Source organism: Homalodisca vitripennis, chromosome 2, assembly GCF_021130785.1.
Source record: "Homalodisca vitripennis isolate AUS2020 chromosome 2, UT_GWSS_2.1, whole genome shotgun sequence".
Lineage (NCBI taxonomy): Eukaryota > Metazoa > Arthropoda > Insecta > Hemiptera > Cicadellidae > Homalodisca > Homalodisca vitripennis.
In genome coordinates this window covers 186,208,519-186,229,631 of record NC_060208.1, presented here as the reverse complement: position 1 = coordinate 186,229,631, position 21,113 = coordinate 186,208,519, and the positions used below count along the sequence as shown (strand labels likewise).

Sequence of the window (21,113 nt, the reverse complement as noted above, 5' to 3'; positions counted from 1 at the left end):
GACTATAACACCATCCCCGCAATAGTTAGCTAGAGCAGCTAGACTGTAACAAAAGAAGAGGTAAGGAAGACAGAACCAAGACCCCAGTCAGCTGACAGCAAGGCCACACATCGCCAAATCGCCGCATCCCGTCTGGTACTACGTGGTAGCGTGCCAGCCAGTCTACAGACTATAGTCCCATCCCCGCAATAGTTAGCTAGAGCAGCTAGACTGTAACAAAAGAAGAGGTAAGGAAGACAGAGCCAAGACCCCAGTCAGCTGACAGCAAGGCCACACATCGCCAAATCGCCGCGTCCCGTCTGGTACTACGTGATAGCGTGCCAGCCAGTCTACAGACTATAGTCCCATCCCCGCAATAGTTAGCTAGAGCTAGACTGTAACAAAAGAAGAGGTAAGGAAGACAGAGCCAAGACCCCAGTCAGCTGACAGCAAGGCCACACATCGCCAAATCGCCGCGTCCCGTCTGGTACTACGTGATAGCGTGCCAGCCAGTCTACAGACTACAGTCCCATCCCCGCAATAGTTAGCTAGAGCTAGACTGTAACAAAAGAAGAGGTAAGGAAGACAGAGCCAAGACCCCAGTCAGCTGACAGCAAGGCCACACATCGCCAAATCGCCGCGTCCCGTCTGGTACTACGTGGTAGCGTGCCAGCCAGTCTACAGACTATAGTCCCATCCCCGCAATAGTTAGCTAGAGCTAGACTGTAACAAAAGAAGAGGTAAGGAAGACAGAGCCAAGACCCCAGTCAGCTGACAGCAAGGCCACACATCGCCAAATCGCCGCGTCCCGTCTGGTACTACGTGGTAGCGTGCCAGCCAGTCTACAGACTATAGTCCCATCCCCGCAATAGTTAGCTAGAGCTAGACTGTAACAAAAGAAGAGGTAAGGAAGACAGAGCCAAGACCCCAGTCAGCTGACAGCAAGGCCACACATCGCCAAATCGCCGCGTCCCGTCTGGTACTACGTGGTAGCGTGCCAGCCAGTCTACAGACTATAGTCCCATCCCCGCAATAGTTAGCTAGAGCTAGACTGTAACAAAAGAAGAGGTAAGGAAGACAGAGCCAAGACCCCAGTCAGCTGACAGCAAGGCCACACATCGCCAAATCGCCGCGTCCCGTCTGGTACTACGTGGTAGCGTGCCAGCCAGTCTACAGACTATAGTCCCATCCCCGCAATAGTTAGCTAGAGCTAGACTGTAACAAAAGAAGAGGTAAGGAAGACAGAGCCAAGACCCCAGTCAGCTGACAGCAAGGCCACACATCGCCAAATCGCCGCGTCCCGTCTGGTACTACGTGGTAGCGTGCCAGCCAGTCTACAGACTATAGTCCCATCCCCGCAATAGTTAGCTAGAGCTAGACTGTAACAAAAGAAGAGGTAAGGAAGACAGAGCCAAGACCCCAGTCAGCTGACAGCAAGGCCACACATCGCCAAATCGCCGCGTCCCGTCTGGTACTACGTGGTAGCGTGCCAGCCAGTCTACGGTACCCTACATATAGGTCAATCACTCCTAAGTTATTGGGTTTCGCTTCCGTATACATCTCATTGTGCTTTCAACAAAGTATAAAGGACACATGTATATTACTGGCTTTAATATAAAATAAAAAAATATGTAATTGTATTTTTAACGCTCTAAATTGTTATTTCAATTTATCATTTTATATTTTCTCGTTTGTACAAGTTTCAATGCCCGTTTCACTTCGTGTTACATTCACAAAAATCGATTGGCTTTTTTCTAATCCAAAAAGAACCATTTCTGCGCAATTACTAAACGTATTTGTAAAGCAAACTAATCCTTGCTGTCGTTAAAAACATACGCCGACTTTTCGATATACCTGCGGGAGAATTTTCGATCGTGCTCAGTCACTCAGTGAACGTAATAATTACTATTTTAGACGTCTGACAGATTTAACTCAGATCTCACTACAAAATAAATGAGTCCAAAATAGTTACACAACATATGTCCTGACGACGAAAGAGTTCATTCTTCGACAGAATACAGTTAATTATATAATATTAAACTAGGCATGACGTAAAAAACCTGTGTCCCAAACATTTACGAAACAGTTCAATGCCAATTTGTATGGGATGTATCCAGAATCTCATTGGTTGTGAATAGATCTTCATAGAGGATATTAGCCCATTGTTCTGAAAGGTTGTACTTAAAAAAAAGGTTGTGTTCATCGACACTTCTTTGTATCAGTAAACCGATTTATGATTCACAGCCTGGAAAGTCCATGAATATGAAAAAAGTTACAATCAGTTTTAAAACAGAATTTTGATTCACAGTCCTGTTTGGAAAAGACTTCGTTACATTCTGTGGTGTTCTTCGACACTTTTTTGTATCAGTAAACCGATTTATGATTCACAGCCTGGAAAGTCCATGGATATGAAAAAAGTTCTTCGACATATCTTTTGTTTCAATAAACCGAATTTTGATTCACAGTCCTGTTTGGAAAAGACTTCGTTACATTCTGTCGTGTTCTTCGACATTCTTTTGTATCAATAAACCGAGTTTTGATTCACAGTCCGGAAAGTCCACTATTCTGAAAAAGTCAGATTGGTTTTGACTTCGTTACATTCTATAGTGTTCTTCGACATTCTTTTGTATCAATAAACCGAGTTTTGATTCACAGTCCGGAAAGTCCACTATTCTGAAAAAGTCAGATTGGTTTTGACTCGTTAAGTTCTATAGTGTTCTTCGACATTCTTTTGTATCAATAAACCGAGTTTTGATTCACAGTCCGGAAAGTCCACTATTCTGAAAAAGTCAGATTGGTTTTGACTCGTTAAGTTCTATAGTGTTCTTCGACATTCTTTTGTATCAATAAACCGAGTTTTGATTCACAGTCCGGAAAGTCCACTATTCTGAAAAAGTCAGATTGGTTTTGACTCGTTAAGTTCTATAGTGTTCTTCGACATTCTTTTGTATCAATAAACCGAGTTTTGATTCACAGTCCGGAAAGTCCACTATTCTGAAAAAGTCAGATTGGTTTTGACTCGTTAAGTTCTATAGTGTTCTTCGACACACCTTTGTATCGATTAATTAGTTTTGGTTAAAAACAAGCTATTACTGGAATCCTAACTATGTTAATAATTCATATTACACGTCTTTTAGCTTATTATTCTCTAAACTACATTGATTGATTTCCCCATATACCACCATTTCAGCAGACGAAGGAAAGCAAGTGGTCATCATGTACAACTTTTTTTCGTCCATGTATTAGTATTTATAAAGCCGTAATTGCAATTCCGAACCCTGCTTCACGTTTCGCAATAAGGCTTTACTCGCCAGCAGGCCTACCAGTCAATGAACAGGGCCTAGTCAACCCTACACACAGTACCAATGGCGATAACAGAGTTGAGCACCTGGTGATAAGGCGCACGCTCCAGTTGTCAGCCGATTGTGCCACTTCCGCCCGGAAACCGACTTAAACAATGGGCGACTTCCGCAATCACACGTTCGTCGCGTCGCGTCCAGCGGCCGACAAAGGGAGTTCGCGACGTGAACTGGTACCAAGTCCGACTAGAACTGCTCATTTCACGTCTTTAAACTAGGGCCACAATCCATTTCTACAAAGCAAATACCCAACGATAGCCTGGAGTTTTAAACAGTTAAAGTGACTTTACTCTGGACACTTACAATGACACTACCTGAAGAAGAGATCAGATGGCAGATCTCGAAACTAGTGTTACTGATTTTTCACTGAACGACGGCAAATGTCCGGAAAAATCCTGTTTCCTTCATCGTCAAAAATAAACTTCAAACAAAGAATGACACTACATCTCATCATTATGCTAATGCATTGATTAAAATACGATTAATAATACTAATGGTATGTAATTTATATTCAATATTGAACTCCTTATAGGAAAATCTGTATCTAAATTTTAAACAATTATTATTAACAGACAATCATATTTTTAACACGTCAATAGCAATACAACACTAAAATCTAAGTTTCTATAGTGAAAATCTATACATTTGAGACGAACTCAGGTTCATAAAGCAGTTTTAAGATTTAGTTAACACCATGTTAAAAGCAGAGCCTCAGATGAAAAAGATCAGAGCTCTCTATTTGATGAGTTGGCTTCCCCAGGATATCATCCAAAATTTAGTCATATCAAACTAAACCTGTGCACTTTGAAAGTTCGAACTCGGCATGACTGAGGCTTAAGAAAAGTTGAAATGGTAAAACTTTCTATCACATGCTTTACACAAAATGTCAAATTTATTCTAATGCAGCGAAGATACACTGGAAATTGAGAAATGTAAACATAAAAATAGCAAACAAGTCGAAATAAGACATTACTATGTATATTAATATTCCAAAAGGTGTATTGGGGTTTGTACAGTTGCCAAATGTTTCCACACTGACCCAGTAAACTGGCCCCACCTGTTATGACACATGCTGTACTGCCATGTCATCAGTATCCCTGTTCCCTTAACTTTTCATTAAAAGGGAAATATACTAACTAATTTAGGAGTTATTAAATAAGTATGAATGATGCCATTAATAGAGTTTATCTAGTCTTAACCAGTTGAAAGAAAGTCCGGTAAAAAACAAGTCCATGCCCTATTTGTCTGATTATAAAAAAAATTATGCTACAGAACTATAGGGTCAGTCCCTGCTATAGAATATAAATTATATGCATTACCTCAGTAAACCAAGCAAATTGTGGTTGGAATTTTACACCAGTAACCTTTGGTATAGAAATTACATTTTTCTCGAATTTCAATCATATACAGTATAGGCTACATATATAGCCTAGTATTTTATCAGAAAAAATAATTTTATGAAATTCTTATATAGTTTCATATATGCATCTAATAAGTAATATACATGATTTTGTACAATAGTTCTCATGCTGTAACTAAAGCTCAATCAGCTTACATTCTGTATTTACAGTTTCACAATACAATACAGATTCAAATCGCCCAATTAAACATCCATGTAGGGTGTCAATACGAAACCACCATCAACATCACTAACATCACCGTTTTGACAAGGTAATCTGTCTACATTTGGAAGAGTATTAGATGTAGAACCTTGAAACAAAGCAGTCTGCACTTTATGTGTGCACCGTATAAGGAAAGGAGGTTAGCTGTCTACCTTGCCCTCCATGTAGAAGACAACACAATAGATGTCTGTCTCATCGGGGCATTTAAGTCATTATTATTGTTCTATTCTTTTTTGAGTGTTGTTTTGTTCTAGATCAATTTGAAACTTAGTGCTACCATAGTATTTTCGTCTGAAGAAGCTAATTTAGGAAAAATCCATAGGTGCTATTCTAGGTAGAGCCTTAAAATAACTTATGCGAACCCTTAATTTAGTGTTTAGCCTTTTAAAGCCTTAAAAAAATTTAACATTTTGAGTTTTTTGTAAAAACTGGTGTCATAATAAATACACACTAAAAACATTTCCATTAAGAATTGAAAAAACACACAATATTTTTTACAATAATTATGTATTTTATAGTTTCTAGAGAAATGTTTGATGAATTCAGTTATATATTAATTAAAAAAATGTTCTGTGATTGACTTCAAAATATACTGATTTTTACAGTAGTTTTAAATGATAGAAGAGCATCAAATGCAAAAAAAAAAAAAAAAAAAAAAAAAAAAAAAAAAACACAATATTTGGTAAAACAATAACATTTTGGTGTTTATTGTTGTTTCTGTTAAGTAACTTGCATATAATCCAATTAAAACTTTAATCTTTACCTTGTTGACTAAGTCAACATGAATTAAATTATTTACATCTTGGACTCTCAGTAATGTTCTCTACTACAATACTTCGCTACAATTCTACTACGATTAGTTATGTTCGCTAGGAACTATCAATATATACATATCAGCATTGACAATCTAAAGTTGTTATTATACACATATAACCATTCTATAAATGGATACCGATTGTATTCTGTCATTAAAACTGAAAAGAAATATCTACTAATAAATAAACAATGAATAGATTATATTTCACAATAACAAACACTCAGCAAAACTTGTTTATATAAAACACCACATCATCAGCTCATTTAAGTGGCAACAGATACAATCTATTGATTGGTGAAGTGCAGCTTACACTTTAGGACTCGATGTTTCAAACTATGAAAAGTAATGAACCATGCAATACAGGAAAGAGGAGATTCTACACTTGTATTTTCATCCCTAACACATTCCTCCTTGTTTTTGTTGTTAAAAAAAACTATAAACTGCAAATAAAATATACCTGAATCTGTAAAAAACCAAATTACTGCTGCCTCAGAGTATCAACACATACAAATTGAAGAAACTTTGGATGATAGGCTACAGAATCGTGTTACTGTACTTGAACTTGTAATTATAAGTAACTGCTTCTATGGATAGTCAACTGAAGGTTTTGTAGAATAGTAGATTTAGAGCTGGGAATTAAATAAAATTTGCTTTACATAATTGGAATGTTTTTATGGTATTGGCCAAGTTAAAATCTTTTGTTATTATCAATGTATAAAAAACGTCTGAGACATTTTTTTAACCAGATTTGACTTGAAACCTGTAGTGCCTATCTGTGAAGAGTAATCTGCATTGTTTAATTGTTATCGGATAGCCTATTAAAATTACAGCTTAGGTGGCTTTATTCATCCTCCTTTATCATCTAATTTAGCTCATTCTGGACCCAGAGTTGACTTAGCAATTTTTTCCTTACATTTAGCTGGTTTGTTTATTAATTTTAGAGGCTGTAAATTTGATTTAAACTGTAATAATTAACATAACAACAATTGGTATAAATTTTGACCAACCTCCATTATTTGTTTGATCAGTTTTAATTACTGAAATTTTATTACTACGATAATTACCTTTATTAGCACGAGCAATTACCATATTATTAACTGATCGTAATTAAGGGACTCCATTAATGATATAGCCAACTGCTTCAAGAATATATTATTTATTAGTTATTGCTATGTTAGCTGATAGTTGTTAATATTATTATTATTTTTTATTACAAATTACAATTATACATTATATTTTATTAGGCTACATGGCAAAAACTTAAATTGCAAAAAACAAATGAGGTTATTAACTGTAACAAAACTGCAGTTCCTTATTGGGCCATCAAAACAATGAAACGAAATATAGAACACAAACTGTTAATATAGGCTACAGGTTCCACCAAAATAATTAAATACAATCTAAACATATTTTTTTACTCAAACAATTAAGTATTAAAAAATATTACATCTCATTTTAAATGATAAAAGTTGCGTTAAAAGATTGAAAAAAATAGTTGTATATACAATAGATTACTATAATTTTACGGAGTACTTATTCTTCACTGCTGAAAAAAACAAAATATGGATCCTCGCAAGAAACATTACTTTTTCCTTCAGATATGTACCTATATTCTGACAAAGTAAATGTTACAATGGGCCTATCCATATTCAAGTAAATTAATAGTCTTTTGTTTTCTTATATCTAAATACAAGCAAGCACCTTGCTTTCATTTTTGACTCTCACATTCATGTTTCCTTACCGTACATCCCATTTTAGATATTACTTTAGAAACAAAAATTTGACTTACAATAGTATTGTTCCAAACATGTTCACAAATAAATCACATTACGATTTTCAATAGTCATTTTCAATAATTATTAAAAGAATAAAATTAATGTAAATTTACTTCCAAATGATAGATTACGATGTTCTAATACTCTGATACATTGTGTATTCCAGTAATTTAGGACATTCTCAATGTTTTAATTAATTTGTGTGACAGATTTTCAGTAGTCACAACAAACATTGGACGAAGTTGAAATCTCTTTAGATGTTATTTCAGGTGTACTGGAATCAACTGGATTACCTTGTCTCTATATTCTCATGCACATGTAACTTATTAGCTTTACACATTGTTCTGTATTGTTCCTCACATTTGCATGAACCTTATACTTACCAAACGACCATCTCTCCTATTGATATGATAGAATTTGGCATGTACAAATAATGTAGGTCTACATATAAATAACATAAAAGTTGAATAACAACTGAAATCTACCAACTTTTAAATTAGAAACATAATCTGTATTAGTTAACTTTAATTCTGAAAAAAGTAATTATTTACCATTTAAAATTATAACAAAAGAGCCTCAAATCAGTAATAATACACAATAAATGAACTTACCTTCATGTCTTGTATGATTTGTTGAAACAGTCCTCCAAGAGCACTGCATTCTCTCTCAGCATTGCCCTCCATTATTGATTTTTGAACATAGGCCTACAGATAAAGTTAACCTGATCCTTTTATTATAATATACCAACAAAAAGTTACTAAGAGTACACAATATTAATCCTGTCACATTACTAATGAAAAATCAATAATGAACTTGAACTCGATATCTAATTGAACACAGTTAAGACTAGCAAGAGCACGAGTTTTTAGTAAAATTATTTCTAATTAGCGTATCACTTAGGAATCCTATGGATAAAATGAAAATAATAAAGCTATGACGGTTTAGTGAACACCAAATTTCCACCAGTTTTCTGATCAGTACCAAATGACCGTGAAAAGAACATGGACTATAAACAAAGTTTATTAGGTTTTGATACAGAAACAAGATTCATAAACACTCAGACAATTTCACAAAACCAAATTATTTACCACAGAATAAAACCATTAATTATATTCTACTTCACTTCACTGTAAACAAAATACCACATTGCTACCGATTTTAACAAAACCACAGACCACACTACTCCAACAACAACACTCTTCCTTCACTCACACAATCATTACGTTCCCCTTCCAACTAAGCTAGAATTGGCTTGATGCCATTGGTTGATCAGTTTGGCTCGGTGGACTGCGATTGTACTGCATGCTGCTGCTCTCTATGAGAAAATGTACATACTACTACTTATCAAACCTAAGAGGAAACAACAGTTTCAGTTAATTTACAAAGAAAGCTATCTCGTTATAGAATTTATGAATACTATATAATGGACCACTCTCGGTCTCAAAAGAAGACAGTCTTCTACCGTTATTTACAAGATTTATGAGCAATGCCACCTAAGTTACTTTAAAACAAAATGTATACAGATACTCATTATTCATTTATAAAATTAGCATTGAATCACATCTACTACATTACTTCAAACAATGGCAAAATTTAGTTAAAAACGTGCAAAATAAAAAAATTTACAGGTGAAAAACCGTCTAACTATAGAAGCTTATTAATTTTAAAAAATTATAATTTTTTTATCCAAAACCTTTTAACAGTACCTTCTAACTAATCATTAATAGTTACGACGCTATGTCATACAACCTGTTGATACAACACTATATCGCAGTTCCTTACTACATCAGAAGATACTGTTTGTGTGTACTATTTAAATCTTTGTAAATGCAAACGACCGTCAAGATAAGGGGATGGCAATGGGTTCTCCACTGTCTCCTATTTTCGCCAATATCTTTATGGAGGAATTCGAGCGAAAAGCTTTGGCTTCAGCTCAGTTCAAACCGAAGATTTGGTGGAGGTATGTGGATGATACCTTTGTTATTTTTTCTCATGGAGACATTGAATTAAATAATTTTTTGAATCACATTAATATTATTTCTCCTTCCATCCGCCTCACTATGGAAGTGGAAGTCCAAAACAAGCTTCCCTTTTTGGATGTGTGTGTATTAAGAGATAGGGATGTCCTTAAGACAACTGTTTTTAGAAAGATTACACACACAGGAAAATATTTAAATTATCAATCCAACCATAAAAAATCTGTCAAAGAAGGAGTAGCCTACTCGTTGTTTGATAGAGCAAAGAGCTTGTGCTCAGATAAAGATGGACTAAAAGAAGAATTTAAGAAAATTGAATCGGATCTCAGAAGCAATGGATACCCTCAATTAGTAATTAATAAGTGCAAACGAACCAGAAGAATCATTCCTGAGTCAGAAAAACAGAATTTTGATAAATTTGCGTTTATGTCAATCCCTTATGTGCCGGGATTATCGGAGATAATTAGAAGAGTAGGTAGAAAGTACAACATTAGAACCGCGTTTAAAACACACAACACTCTTAGACAAAGTCTCGTAAAAACAAAACCAAAAAATGGCACACAGGATTCCAAAAACTGTGTTTACAGTATAAAATGTAGCTGCAATAGGGAATACATAGGCGAGACAAAAAGACCACTAAACGTAAGGATAAAAGAACACAAAGAAAACACGAGAAAGGGTTTCACAGAAAAGTCAAAAATTGCACACCATTGTTGGTCCGAAGACCATCATATGAATTGGGATGAAGCCCACATAATACATCGGGAACTACATTTCTTCAAAAGGAAATTAATTGAGGCAACATACATTAAATTGGCAGACCAACCAATCAGTCAACCATCAGTCGAGATTAGGCCGCTTTGGTTGCCAATTCTAAAAAATGAACTAAAGAGAAAACCAAAAGTATCAAACGGATCGGATATTTGTAATAAACCAATGCGGAGTCACAATATGGTTTTAAGAAGTTCATCTCGCATGAACCAATAATAACGAAAGGGCCCATTCCTGTCCCCCTTCCCTTGTATTTCCGCCATCTTGTTTTAGCCAGCCGTCACGATTACCATTGGCTAGTCCCTCTGGTCAGTCGTAGGTGGTTAGTAGACGAGTGAAGACGTATTGTGACCTGTATTCCGTAGTTTAGTTTTAATGATTAGTGTTTGGTATAGTTTTGTATTAAGTGCATGTCTTTAGAGTTAGTGAAGTTGACAAGCAACATGTAGGTTGTGATTCCTGACTTAGGCGTGCCACAACGCTTTAGTAAGATTTGTTTAATTTAACCTAGTTTGTAATTATGTATTAGGTTAGTTCTTTACCTGAAGAAGAGATCAGATTGCAGATCTCGAAACGTAGTGTTACTGATTTATTGTTTTACTGAACGATGGCAAATGTCCGGAAAAATCCTGTTTCATTCACAATCCTTCCATCGTCAAAAATAACCTTCAAACAAAGGACTTGTGTAGTAGAAAATAAGCTGAAAGCGCCAATCGAGGATGGAGGTGTGGGGCCTGATTACCGAGCTACTCTAGAAATGATTAAAATTTGTCACAACACACCGTAATCACCAGTAGCTAGATATCACCAGTTTTAGAGTTGTTGAAACCCTCCCCCGTGTAATATTTACATTTATATATACTTTAAAACAAAATTAGTTTTATAACACGTTTTTTTCGAGACAGGATTGTAAATAAATATAAATCCTGACTCTTTTAACAACAAATTGCTTCATGGAGCTTGTCATTATTATGGTTTGCATCAAATCTAATAATCAAGTCTAGAATTTATCAATACGGCTAGAGTTACTGGAGTATTCGCAAACTTGAATTAGGCATGTATTACAAGTATACAGTACCTGAATCTGTTTCTTGTAGATAAAAGTAATATGGTCCTTGAATTTTAGTTGATTGTGAAAATTCATAACAAGAAATTATGAGACATTGCATAATAATCTTACTTAAACCAAAACCAATATAGGTTCTTCCAATAGTACATTATTGTTGACATGGATTCCGTTCAACAAAAGTAGTTTTGTTTGAAAATATTGAATGAAATTATTATTGTTCTTCTAGAAGCAACAATCTCGAGGCTCGGAATTGTTTTGTTCTATTATTATTTTCTAACTTTCTTGCTGTTGCTATCATTATGTAGAATAATTTATTGATGGTATATGGTAATTTATAGTTACTTACATATTATATGGGAATGTAAACATATTGTCAACGCATGGAGATTCTTATTGTTTTGTTATTTATGGGTTAGGAATGTACGATCGTGTGACAATATTTATATAATTCAATGTAGAGTTGTGTATTCCTTAATGTTAAATAATTACAATTGGTTTGCATGGCACTTGGTTTGTGAAGTAGTTGTATTTTTTGGCTTTGAGCTCATCCTGGCAAAAAATCAACCCCGCCTATAACATTTCCCCACTAAATATCCACAATTTCTATCAACATCCACCTGACAGGCTGGCTATCATCCTTTGTATTATTATTATTTGTATGTGGTCTGTGACTATGTGGAGTGTGGTCTGTGGAGGAGGGGGGTGCCGATTGCCGTGTTGATTGTGGTTGCTTCATCTTTGTTTGTGTTTATGTCAAGATATTGTGTGGACGAGTAAGTGAATCCCGTGTTATGAAGAAGTGATGGATTTTGTTTGACATTAAAGTGATACATATTGCCTTTGAATAAAGAACGAAGACTGTTGCCATAATGTCATACTGTTGGAGCGGTTTGTGTAGTAGGCTAATGTAGTGAGTAAATCCAATCTAAGAATTCTGAGTTAGTTGTGTATAATTTAATTATATTATTCAGGTAAATTTAGGAGATATGTCGTTCCTTAGAGGTTCAACTAATTATGTATGGTGTACAACCAGTGTGCTAGGAAAAGGGGCCACTGGGGCTGTGTTTCAAGGTGTAAATAAGTTCAATGGAGAACCAGTAGCAGTAAAAACTTTCAACCAGCTTAGTCATATGAGACCAAAAGATGTGCAAGTTAGAGAGTTTGAAGTTCTTAAAAAAGTGAAACATGAAAATGTAGTCAAACTTTTGGCTATTGAGGAAGAACACCAAGAAGGAAATGAGGGCCGAGGAAAAGTTATTGTAATGGAACTTTGTACTGGAGGAAGCTTATTTAATATTCTGGATGATCCTGAAAACACCTATGGATTGCCTGAGGAAGAGTTTCTATTAGTATTGGATCATCTCTCAGCTGGGTTAAAGCATTTGAGGGACAATAATTTGGTCCATAGAGATTTAAAGCCAGGAAACATCATGAAATTCATATCTGATGATGGCAGAACTATTTATAAACTTACTGATTTTGGAGCTGCTAGAGAATTAGAAGAAGATCAACAGTTTGTGTCTCTATATGGAACAGAAGAGTACTTACATCCTGATATGTATGAAAAAGCTGTTCTTCGCAAACCTGCTGGAAAGACATTTAATGCCACTGTAGACTTGTGGTCATTTGGAGTTACATTGTATCACGTTGCTACTGGAAATCTGCCTTTCAGGCCTTATGGAGGTCGCAGAAATAAAGAGACTATGCACTTTATTACTACAAAAAAAGCTTCGGGTGTGATTGCTGGAACCCAAACATCAGAAAATGGCCCAATTGATTGGTGTAGAGATCTCCCAATCAATTGCCAATTGACTGCAGGGTTAAAGAAACATGTCACTCGTCTACTAGCTGGACTTTTAGAAGTAGATTCCCAAAGAATCTGGAGCTTTGATAGGTTTTTTACTGAGGTGACTAATATTTTAAATCGCAAACTCATGCATGTTTACAATGTAAATAAAATTCAGAGCATAAGGATCTACTTACATCCTGAAGATACATATGATGAGTTTCAACTTCAAATCCTGGAACAAACTGATGTTCCTGTTGAAAACCAAATACTCCTTCTGAAAGATAGCCATTTTTATGGTATCATTAAAAAGTCTACTCCTGGAAGAATGTACCCTCAAACTGAAGAAACTAAACCAATCTTCTTGCTCAGTAATGATTTAAACAGTAATGTTGCATTTATTCCTGAAAGAGAAATTCCCAAGTTCCCTGAGTTTCCCAGTCATGTGTCTGTAGAAAATGATGCAAGTTTAGCGAAAACCGCTTGTAGTGTTGGTCATGTTTGCAAACGAAGAATAGAGAAGTATTCTAAATGCAGTCAGCTAACTCATGATTGTGTACAAATGTTCAATGTTGTTGTGAGTAATGAATTAACAAGTGTATTAAACAAAAACAATTCTCTTAGGACATCTGTGAATGAAAGTACTGAAACAATAGTTGAGTGTGTAGTTAGAGGACAGAGGTCCGTTCAGAATTTGACTGGGTCAAAGAGTTCCTCACATGTGGATTGGAAAGTAAGTAAACATTTAGCCTACAGTATATATTTAAATACTAACTAATTAAGTTAATTGCTGGAAGGTTGTAGGTAACAAAATATTACCAGTAATGCATTTTTACAGTGGAACCACAATAAGTTAAAAGCATGTGCCTGATTAGATCAGTATGATAGGAGACTTTAAATGATATCTTCCACATAGGTCTGGACACCGTTGAAATACAGTATGATGCAACTTTGTGTAGGATCCACAATGGTACTACATATTTATTTTAGTATTTACATTGAAGTGATGGAGTAGTGGGGTAGGGCTGGTGCAATAAGTGGACCCGGTTTTTTATAATGAAGAATGTTATCATCGATACCTAATATTCGCATCTCAAATCCTAGACTATCAATCGATATAAAAAAATCTATAGTCCTCAATAACAATCATTTTTATGTTTTAAATTTAAATATGAATTTAATATTTACAGTACTCAAACAAACTATTATAACCAAAATTATGAAAACTGAAGACGACCATATTTGCTCCTCTCGCAGTTAAGTTACAGTTGTTTCTTTCCCACAAATTTCACATAATGGGTTTTTCAGTATGAGTCCAAAATGTTGAAGCCACTAAAACATGTCTTATCATCTTTCAAAGCAATGCTGTGTAGTTATTTTAAAAATTGGCTGCCATTTTTAATAATAACATGTTACGTATGTAAAATTTAAATATTACCCTACGTGTTTTAATTGAAAGTGTTTACAGCTGTTGATATAGATTTTTTAAGTTATTGTTCAAAATAATTAATTAGTATCGATTGATTATACATGAATGGTTATGATTTTGTAATATCATTTGCCAATTTCGATATAAAAACCGGGTCCGCTTATTGTACCCTACCTGAGTAGTGTATAATTTTTAAAATTAATTTGTAAACAGATATAAAGCATATAAGGTACTTTGGGATTATACCGACCACACTAGTATGAAGAACACAAAAATAGAAATTTATAGAAACAAACATGATAGAACGAAAAAACAACTCTTCAATTACAAAATTACAAACTTACAAGCATTTCCAGGTATTGTGATCGCTGTTATCTTATCTTTCTCGAGAATCCTGATTACGGCAGGCCGCGCGGCATCACGTGATTTGCACGGTACATAATTGCCTTTCCATTACAATTCAATTTATATTTCTGATTAGCCCCTCTAGAATTTGATATTTTACTGATAGGTACTATCTCGAGGGATGTTTTTCTTTCGTCGACATCAGCGCGGGGCAGCACCGAAGGTGCTGTCAATGCCCGCGCTGATGGCCGGAGGCACTCGCATTTTGGGTGGCGGAATGTGATCAAGAATAAAAACAAGTTTTTAGTGTTTTTTTAATAAAGAGTTTAGTTTGGTAAATGATTGTTTTTGTTGAATTTTTGTGTTTGGAGAAATGTAGAGGTAAAACACGGAAGTACAACAAAGCGATGCACCAGCTGAACGGGCGGCGAGACTGCAATCACGTTATCTACTAGACGCTCGACTTTGACCTCTGTCTGAGGATGGGGAGGGGTTTGCGATAAGACAATTCCTGTTTTATATTGACGAAATATTGTTCTACGCTAATCTAGTAATCAGTAGAAACGAAATGTGAAATAACGATTCATGTCTGGGTGTGGTCGGTATAATCCCAAAGTACCGCATATAATTTCTCTCCAAGCTATTTACTTCTTGCAATTGGTAAATATTTACTTTAACCACTTCAACAGGAAACTGCTTAAAAATTAACTTTTAAAAAATAGCAGAAAACAGTCAAGTTTTTGGAATCTCAAACACTTTTCAATTATAATTCGAAAAAGGAACTTAACCGTGCTGACAATCATATCGTATGTCATCAGTACAGACTGTGGAGCACCAGGTGCTGGTCCGCACTAAAGATAAAATGGGTAGGGTACGATAAGCGGACCCGGTTTTTTTTTTATATCGAAGAATGTAATTATCGATACCTAATATTCGCATCTCAAATCCTAGACTATCAATCGATATAAAAGTATCTATAGTCCTCTATAACAATCATTTTTATGTTTTAAATTTAAATATTATGAATTTAATATTTACAGTGATTAAACAAACTATTACAAACAAAATTATGAAAACTGAAGACGACCATATTTGCTCCTCTCGCAGTTAAGTTACAGTTGTTTCTTTCCCACAAATTTCACATAGCCTAATGGGTTTTTCAGTATGAGTCCAAAATGTTGAAACCACTAAAACATGTCTTATCATCTTTCAAAGCAATGTCATGTAGTTTTCTAAAATTAACTGCCATTTTTAATAATAAATGTTACTTATATGTCAAATTGAAATATTACCGTACATGTATTATTTGAAAGTGTTTATAGCTGTTGAAATAGGTTTTTTTAAGTTACCGGTAATTGTTCAAAATAATTAATCAGTATTGATTGATTATATCGATGGTTGTGATTCAGAAATATTGTTTGCCAATTTCGATATGAAAAACCGGATCCGCTTATCATACCCTACCCGATAAAACATCCCTTCAGATAGTACCGATCAGTAAAATATAACATTTCAAAAGGCTGATCTCTAATGCTTTATAAAAGAAAAATATTATAAACTCACGTGATAATGATTATGTAAAAAAACATCACTCACTAGCCACTAATTAGCACCACAGAAAAGAACAGTATCTGCCTTTTGAAAGTAACTATACAATAAAATATAACCAATCAGGAAATGTAAAAAAAATCAATGCCGAAATGAGGTACACTTTAATAAAGCAACCTACATTTGTTATTCGGTTGTGTTTATGAAATGGTGTGATTGTTTTTATTCAAAATAATAATTCAATATTACAATTTAACTTCAACGTATGATTTTAATTTATCAGTTACAGTAATTTTTAATGGAAACATACAACAAGCATGTTTAAGAAATTATAGCAAGAAGTAACTAATTTTTTAAGAATTTGAAAATGGCGATTAATATGAGGAAATTATGTGAAATATTTTCTATAAGTGACGAAAGCGGTCCCTCACTGCTATCCAAGCAAGCTATAAATATTATAGGCTAATTTTTTTCCAATATGTAGGCCTATGACAGCTAATTTTGTTATTCTGTAATGTTATTTATATTAATGTTATGAAAAGTTTCAATGCATTATTCTTGTTGTTATTATGTTATAATTCCTGTTGTTTACAGTTATTATGTAATAACCAAATTGGGTAATATATCAAATCGTTCGATAATAACAATCGAATAATGAGTGTAGACTGCTTAAAGTCTCCCCCCGAGATCCCCTAAGAAGTTGCGCAATGTCCAAATAACAAAACCGAAATAACAGAAGGAAAATCTGAATAAACTTCTTAACACTTAATTTTAAAATCCGATGTTGGTAGATTTAATAAGCGCTTACGATGTAACATGATGGAGTCATTTAATATTTTTCACTCATTATTTCAATGTTTATGATTAAGTGGACCAGAGGTGAACCCTCAAGCTAGACCTTCGTCTATGATTGATATGTATTGGCCTGTGCATATTACAAACGACCACAATACATCTTTTCCGATTAACTGTAAAGTAAATGTTGTACAAGAAATGAGTAGACTTAGAGTAGACCTGTGATCTTAAAACTTAAATTTTTTTCTAAATCTGAATAATAAATAGTCATTTGTGCTCTTTCTAAATCTGAATAATAAATAGTCATTTGTGCTCAGAGGGAAGAAATAGATTTATTTTGTAACAACTGCAATATTATTAATTTATTCTCATGGGATTTAAGCTTTCATGTATTCAATATTTTGAAAACTGTTTGAAATACATATAAATTTATGACAAAAAGTTTAGAGAATGCTTAGACAAAAATTGTTATAAGCATTCCAGAACAGTTTTTTTTGGTACTTTGATATTATCCGGAGGCCACTATTTTTGGAAGAGGTTTTCTTACTGGAGACTACAAAAATTACATTATTAGACAGAACAGACTTTATTTGGCTTAAAGTGAAAATTAAATAAAGTGAATTATGGCTTATCAGTTCTTGTTTATTTGCCTCCCAAAAGGAAGTGATGTCGGTGAGAAGGAGGCCACTCTGTCCCTACCTGCCAATTCTTATTAAGCGTTATAAGTGGGTTTAGATTAGGTTATCATAAATACATTACTAATAGTACAATTTTGAAGATACCCTTTATGAGTGCTCTCATGATCTGAGTTTGACTTTGGGTACTATCTTGAGGGATTTTTTTTTTTTTTTTTGACAAAAGTGTGGGGTGGTGGCAAAGACACCACTGAAGCCCTCACTGATGACCAGGGGCAGTTCCGTTCGGTATTATCTTTGGTGGTCTCAGACTTTCCTGACTTCTTTTTCTCCTTTTTGGAATCTTTTGTTTTACCCTGTTTTTTTTTTCTGCCTAAGCTGATTTGTAAAAAACTTGTAGCTGATCCAAGGACCCTCTTTCTTAAACTTGTTACCGGAAGCACAGTCGATAGCTAGGGTAACCAGTACAGACTTGTCCTTATCACTCCTGCGCAATATGTTCTACTCCCCCACCATAAGGTCTTTGTTTTGTTCCTGCAGGATCCAATGATCTTTTCATTGGAGTCGTTTGTGCTGTTTGTGGAGTAAACTAATGCAATTCTTTCACGAGGAATCTCCCTCTGACACAATCCTTAAAATTACTCCCTCCCAAGGCATGAGGGTATTCTGTTTACCTCTTGGCCATTCACAATTGAAAATCAAGACCTCTTGTCTCCTGTTCTTCTCATTGAAGCTTGGGGAATTTGGCCCTTCTTCTTCTATGACCCCTTAGATGATAGAGTTTTGAATTAACTCTTTTTGTTCAGGAATAAGTAGGGTTTCTAGAAACCGGAGTGAAATATACCCACCCTTACTTTCTCAGTCACTTTGCTTGTAGGACGGTTTCAAGGGAGGTGACAATAACTCCTTTCATGTCTCTTGCTGTCCTTCCTCATTTCTTGTCTCTTTTCTGAGATGTGCCTCCGGAGTGGAGGCATCTGAGTGAGGTCTTTTGCTTGCTCTTTCTTTATTTTTTGAACCACAAGTGCTGCTCTTCCGGGATTGGTTTTAAGGCCAATTCCCTGGCTTCTTGGGAGTGCCCATGTTTCAGAAGCCATGCCAAACTTTTCCTAGCAGTGCCACAGTATTTAGAAACCTCTGGGGCAAGCTTTACAGCTTGTGCTTCATGGTCTCTTGGTGGTCGTCTTCCAATACAGCATCCTCTTCAGATGTATTGACTCGTGCTGAGTCAGGGGACCCAAGACTTCTTCTGAGAAGCCTTTCTGTCTCCTTGGATTGTTCTGCGTGTTCAGAATAGCAAGGGTCATATTTGCCCTTAACTAATCTCTCTGTTTTTCATGAAATCCATCCAAATTTTCAGACCTACTAGAGTTCTCTGGTTTGGTTTTTGTTTTTTAATGTTACTTATAGTGTTCCCACGAGTAGCGGAGAACTAAAAGTCACCCTATACAGCACTCCACTCCGCTCTACCTGGAGAAGGCTATTTTTAAACTGGAGGTCGCTAGGTATCCAGAGTTCACATATTAGAGATCAAACTCTCCCTTGATCATGCAGCCCTCGGCGTATGCTGTCCCAACTTGGCTTGGAAGCAAAGAACAATAAGTCAAATGTAGAAAATTATTATAATATGTATAATTTAATGTCTTAAGTAATAATTTTCCTCAAAACAAACAAATTCAAACTTAAGAAATATTTTTGTTTAAATATTTATATAAATTAATTAGTACTATATGGCTTAAATGCAAACAGTATATACTAATATACTGTTGTTCCACTTAACAGAGCCGGAACTGGTACGTCTATTAAACTGATCCACGCTTAGCAGAGTCGGAACTTCTAGCCGTGTAACCTGTTCCGATAGAACATAGACTACCAAAGAAGTAACCTGTTCTAATCTTTAATTTCATTGGTGCTGGGAAACTAGACAGACCTTCTTTGTGGTTTAGGTGTCTAATGTAAAATGATGCAAAGAGTTCATTTTGAACATATTTGTCACTGACCTTTTGGATCTCCTCAGAAGGATGTAGACATCAGATTCCAGGAGTCAAATCTATGGCAGTGTCAGATTTCAGATACTGCACAGAGCGGAATGTAAAAATTGAGCTAAACTCAACATTCGTATCAAGATTTTTGTTTTTGCTACAAAAAGGAAGGCCTAGTTAAAAATTGTTTGAAAAAATAGATTATGGTTTCAGAGACACCTAGAGTCACTGAAGAAGAAACTAGTTGACGATTTGACTCTCTCGATCCAACAACTACACACAAAACACGTGTCGGAGCAGGCGCTGAGTGAAGAATGGTCTAATCTGGTGCGGGATAAGGAGTGTTTGACCAAGACAAGAGCTGCAGCACGAAGCCGCACATATATTGAACGACTTCGTGAATCTTGGCAACATCTTCTGCGTGACCGAGCAACTCGTCCACTTACCTTTAATGATGAACAGTTCCATGTTCTTGAGAAAATCAAGGTAGGTCGATGGTAATATTTAAGAGATCATGTTCAAGCTATTTTATTATTTCAATGTTTAATTTATGATGGCCAATGTAATCATTTAGAAAATCATTAGTTAGCACTACTTATGATAATATTTAAAAGAAAACATTTTTGTGATGTTTAAATTCTGCTTATATCAACATTGCACTGATGAGAAAGGAGAATTTATGTTATTCAGCTGTAGTTTTTTTCTCAGATAATTTTATTCTGTTTTCATTGAATGGAATAGTTTTAAAGATACTTTTGTATAGCTTGTGCAGAAAAGTCAAAGCCTACATTTATTCTTTTACCAGTATCACTTAGACAAGATCTAAACACAAACTATTATGCCAATAAACTGAACCGTCATGTGTTACTAAGATTTTTAACGATGTGCGTTTCAACGTTGTTTTTATTGATGGCCCAAAGTTTCAAAAACAAGTGACTTTAAATAAGTCTGTAATTTAGGACCTTCACTTTGATGACAAGATGTTCCAAGCACTTTCGGTGAGTCCAATGACTATTGGTAGAAATTCTGCCACATCATATACAAATTCATCAGGCCTTAAATAAGAGCATTGGTTGACCCATCAAAGGAGGAAGAGGTTGTATTTGCCTCTACTTACTTCTCAAATTGTTTAACAATACAGTCCACCAATATTGGCCTACTGCTAAAGGTAAAGATTGGCACTTGTCTTTGGGTGTTACAGCAATGTCCATCATATCTTCTGGAA

The 21,113-nt window shown here is 35.1% G+C and overlaps 2 protein-coding genes across 2 annotated transcripts in view; one reads left to right on the top strand and one right to left on the bottom strand.

Annotated features, from left to right (window-relative positions):
• The window catches only part of LOC124355143 (protein MTSS 2), a 180,244-nt gene extending 171,459 nt beyond the window's left edge, over positions 1–8,785 (bottom strand). Inside the window, 1 exon segment of the mRNA XM_046806115.1 lies at positions 8,164–8,785. Within this exon segment, the coding sequence (XP_046662071.1) occupies positions 8,164–8,235 (72 nt within the window). The 5' untranslated portion in view covers positions 8,236–8,785.
• A 3,250-nt stretch (positions 8,786–12,035) lies between these two features.
• The window catches only part of LOC124355142 (inhibitor of nuclear factor kappa-B kinase subunit epsilon), a 28,609-nt gene continuing 19,531 nt past the window's right edge, over positions 12,036–21,113 (top strand). The window contains exons 1-2 of the mRNA XM_046806114.1: positions 12,036–13,887; positions 20,102–20,374. Coding sequence (XP_046662070.1) covers positions 12,355–13,887; positions 20,102–20,374 — 1,806 coding nt within the window. The 5' untranslated portion in view covers positions 12,036–12,354. The remainder of the gene's footprint in view (positions 13,888–20,101; positions 20,375–21,113) is intronic.